Below are 3,904 nucleotides of genomic sequence, written 5' to 3' on the forward strand. Positions count from 1 at the left end.
ATTAAATTTTAAATAGATGAAGCCGCATGATTTTAATAATATGGCTGGCTGATTGATTGGAACCGAACAAATTTAATTTCCCCTTTTAAAATGCCAATCATGTGCCTTGCTTTTTCATGAGATGTTGACGCTGCATTGAAAACCTGCCCAGCCAAACATGCAATTATTTACCAAAAAGAAAGGGCAGAAAAAGCAAGCAAGCGACCTCTCATCTTGTAATGGCGGGTCGTTCTTCGAGAGTTGAGGTCAGAATCTACAACACTGCAGTCTAAAATCCACCTTCCATGCATGATGTACAAGAATCCTTATTTTTCTTCTTCTTGTAGATCTTAAACCAGGTTTATCGATCCTATTTTGACTCCTAATTATGTTGAATTGAATGTGTGTTTGTACATAATCCATCTGAATAGCACCAAAAAACGGGGACAAGATTTTTTCATCATCAAAAAGAAATGAGAAAATAATTTAATCATGGAATTCCCACAAAATTGACAACCAACTGTTCTAGTGTCTGCAATCAGAGATTGTTTCTCATGACATTTTATCCCTGAAGATAATTTAATGATCAGTTTAATGTGCATTTGTTAATGAAATGAGAAGATTCTTCCTGCTATTTTTCTTTTCTTTTCTGTTGGGTTCATGAAAATGTAATATCTTATTGTTTATAAAAAAAATATTAAAACTAATGTTAATATAATGATACAATAGCTGCTTGATCCAAAACCCATTCCAAATTAGATTTAAAAATAAATATATTAAAATTGATCCAATTAAATTTGGATGACTCAACAAATCAATTCATAACCCGATAAATCTTGTTAAAATTTAATTTAATTTTAATATTTTTTTTTAAAATTACATTGTTTTAATTCATCTAAATTAATTTAGTCTAACCTATCCCCTACCTAGTCCAAAAAGGGTTTAATAACCTTGGATAAAATGGTTTTTTCCCCTTTCCAAACAGCATGGTATTGTTAATGCAACCATTGACACGGGAGGGGCATATGAACTGCCATTTTCAGGGAAAAAGAAGATTTGCCAAAGTATTATCGCTTATCTCTCAAAAAAAAATTAAAAAAAAAAAAAAGAAAGCGCAGATCTAAATAAATTGAACATGCACATCGTTGACAGATAATTTAAATATATATAAAAAAGAACACAGTAGCATTATCCAATGCCACTATATATCACATAGATATTCTACTACTAATATTGCATGAAAATAGTCTAAATTAAGGCTTCTCACGCCACACCAAATTTTTCTATTCAGAGTTGTCCGAGATTAGCAGACACAAACCTTCAATACCCCAGCTCAATCCTCAAGAGAATTACATGTTTCAGTAAATTTGAGCCTTCACATATTACTTTGGCAAACCCAACACATTGTTTCTTGTAGAATTTTCTTACTCTTTTGGGAACAAATGAAAGATTCAAATCTTCAAAAAGAGAAGCATATCTATTATAATACGTTTTAAAATACTCGTCACTAAGCAAATCAATTTTGGCAAAACCAAAAAATACAGTGGCATTCCACTATGATAAATAAAAATATCACTTTAAGATACATTGAGGCCAATATCCATCATTTTGCATGTAATTGTCAATGGATCACTTATAGAAGGTATCCTTGTAATGAATTTTTTTTGTAAGAAAATGGTCAATATCCAATATACCTGGCAACGAAAATATCAATTTTGTCCTCGAATAATTTTTTATTATCAATTTTATTCTCAAACGATTTAGATTTCTTAATTGAGTTCTTTTTGTTAGAATTTCATAGCTCAAAACCTTGTGTTTTTATATAGTAAAAATATTCATAATCAAATCTAGATGGAAATACTTAATTAAAATTGTTAGTATTTGGTTTGATATAAAAATTTAATTGGTGTCTAGTTTGAGAAATAGTTAAGAGTTGATCAATTATTAAGGTCTATATAAAAAAAATAGAAAATTTCAAAATCTTGCATGCCTCGCACCAAAGAGATAGATGGGAGCACATAGAAAAGCTCAAAATTTGGTCCAACAATCTTGCACATGAAAAAAGAGTTTGGTACAAATCCATAGGAGTCAATGGTAACAGAAAAGGAGGAATCTGCCACTGAAGCCATAGTTGGCGTTGCCATTATTCTAGTTGTTCTACATGTGGGAGCAATTTCAGTAATGGGTTTAAAGCATGCATGGAAATGCTTTTACTTTGCTTTTACACGATATTTATTCATGGTTAAAGACTAGGCAAAGAAAACACTGCTACGTGCCAGTGGCTTGTGAAAGGCAAAACATGTGATGATGGGCAACAGCTGTGTTCATGTCCTAAGGTTGACTTTTGGAGACTGTCAACCACAAATTACACTGATTTTTGGAGTCTTTAGGGCTTTGGCAGGACCCCTATGCCTATGGCAGACAGTGACCAAAGCTTTTCTTCTATTTAATCCCAATAATGGTGTTCGCACCCAAGCATGGAGTGCAGTTTATTATGGGAGGTTGGTCCCACAAGGTGATGAGGTAATGCAACGGTCTTCTTTAGGGATTTTCTTCATGTAACTCTCTTCTTAGTTACAGCGTTGTTGCTTCCTCTGCATGTATTTATATATATATCCTCTTCTTCTATCACCCAACTCCCAAATCCCATCTCTTTAAAGTTTGAACTCTCTGCTTGTGTGTTTGGAACAGAACCTAAAAGGCTAAAACCATGAAGCTAAGCCTGAATTACAAAGCTCTTCTGCTCATCCTTCTTGTCCTTGTCTATTCCTCAAAGTTATCTGCTCGTTTCCTATTAAGCAAACAAGGTAGTTCTTCTCCTCCTCCTCCTCCTCTACCACCACTTCTTTGTTGAGAACTGATAAGAGTTAGTATTTTCAGAAACTGAAGTTTTGCTTGTTTTGCAGGGCAAGAGGAGGTAAACGTAGATGGAATCACCAGTGAAGGGACGGAGGACAGTGAGTTAATGAATGTAAGCATCTACTTTTTTTCTCTCTACTTTAACAATTTGGTCATAAATTTTCAGCAGCTTATACAAGTTTTTCTTGTTTTTGTTAATTTTTTCAGCAGCTGACGGGGTTGGAGTTATGTGATGGCGGAGACGACGAGTGCTTAACGAGAAGGATAATTGCAGAGGCTCACTTGGACTACATCTACACCCAGAATCACAAGCCGTGACACTTCAATTTTAGAAATTGAAGTGCCATGTTTGTCTTCGTCCAACTTAGGTCTAGATTCCTATATAAGATATATAAACTAGCTATAATATTCTTCTCAAAATGGCAATCGCGTTAAAAAGCTACGAGAATGGTTCCCAGGTTTCTTCTCTCTGAAAATGTAACTTTACCCCTACCTAAGTGCAGCTATGTTCAATTCTACGTACGTATATCATCCTTTGTATTGATGAGTCTACATATGTTGGTGTATGATTTCTCTGTGTACTTGATAATGTAACTACACAAGTAAGCGCAGAGGAAGCCCATTTCTATCTCTGTGATGATGAATTTACAGAGTTAATTCTATGATTTCTTAGTACTTCTAGAACTTATATAGTCCAAGTTTCACCGGAGAGATGGGGAGAAAGAGTGAAAAGGGTAGAAGGGGGGCATTACAATTTCAGTAAAGGAAAGTCGAATAGCCAGATTGCTAGACCAAAATAGCTCAAGACCTGCATAAGATGAGCAGTACTGCCGAAACATTGAAATCCTGTTAGGTGAATTTGGGATTAGGAATTAAAGCAATTTAATAGACAGTTGGAAAGTTGAGCTCAGTGAATTTAGAGACAGATTTCAACTGCATTTACGGCTCATGGCACCATCTTAATTAACTCCACAGCGTACATGCTCTTGCATTCAAGTTGAATTTGGACAGTTTAACATCAATGTTATTCCTGTATGCAAATCCCAAGTTCCCAGCATCTACCTCT

At 34.6% G+C, this 3,904-nt stretch overlaps 1 protein-coding gene across 1 annotated transcript; it reads left to right on the forward strand.

Moving 5' to 3' along the window:
* Positions 1 to 2,377: 2,377 nt before the first annotated feature.
* LOC133679701 (putative phytosulfokines 6) lies at positions 2,378 to 3,503 on the forward strand. Its single transcript, XM_062102373.1, has 4 exons — positions 2,378 to 2,502; positions 2,671 to 2,786; positions 2,886 to 2,950; positions 3,046 to 3,503. The coding sequence occupies exons 2-4, from the start codon at positions 2,690 to 2,692 to the stop codon at positions 3,154 to 3,156; spliced, it is 273 nt and encodes a 90-aa protein (XP_061958357.1). The 5' UTR covers positions 2,378 to 2,502; positions 2,671 to 2,689; the 3' UTR covers positions 3,157 to 3,503.
* The last annotated feature ends 401 nt before the right edge of the window (positions 3,504 to 3,904 follow it).

The sequence above is a fragment of the Populus nigra genome, chromosome 19, assembly GCF_951802175.1.
Source record: "Populus nigra chromosome 19, ddPopNigr1.1, whole genome shotgun sequence".
In the NCBI taxonomy this organism is placed as follows: Eukaryota; Viridiplantae; Streptophyta; class Magnoliopsida; order Malpighiales; family Salicaceae; genus Populus; species Populus nigra.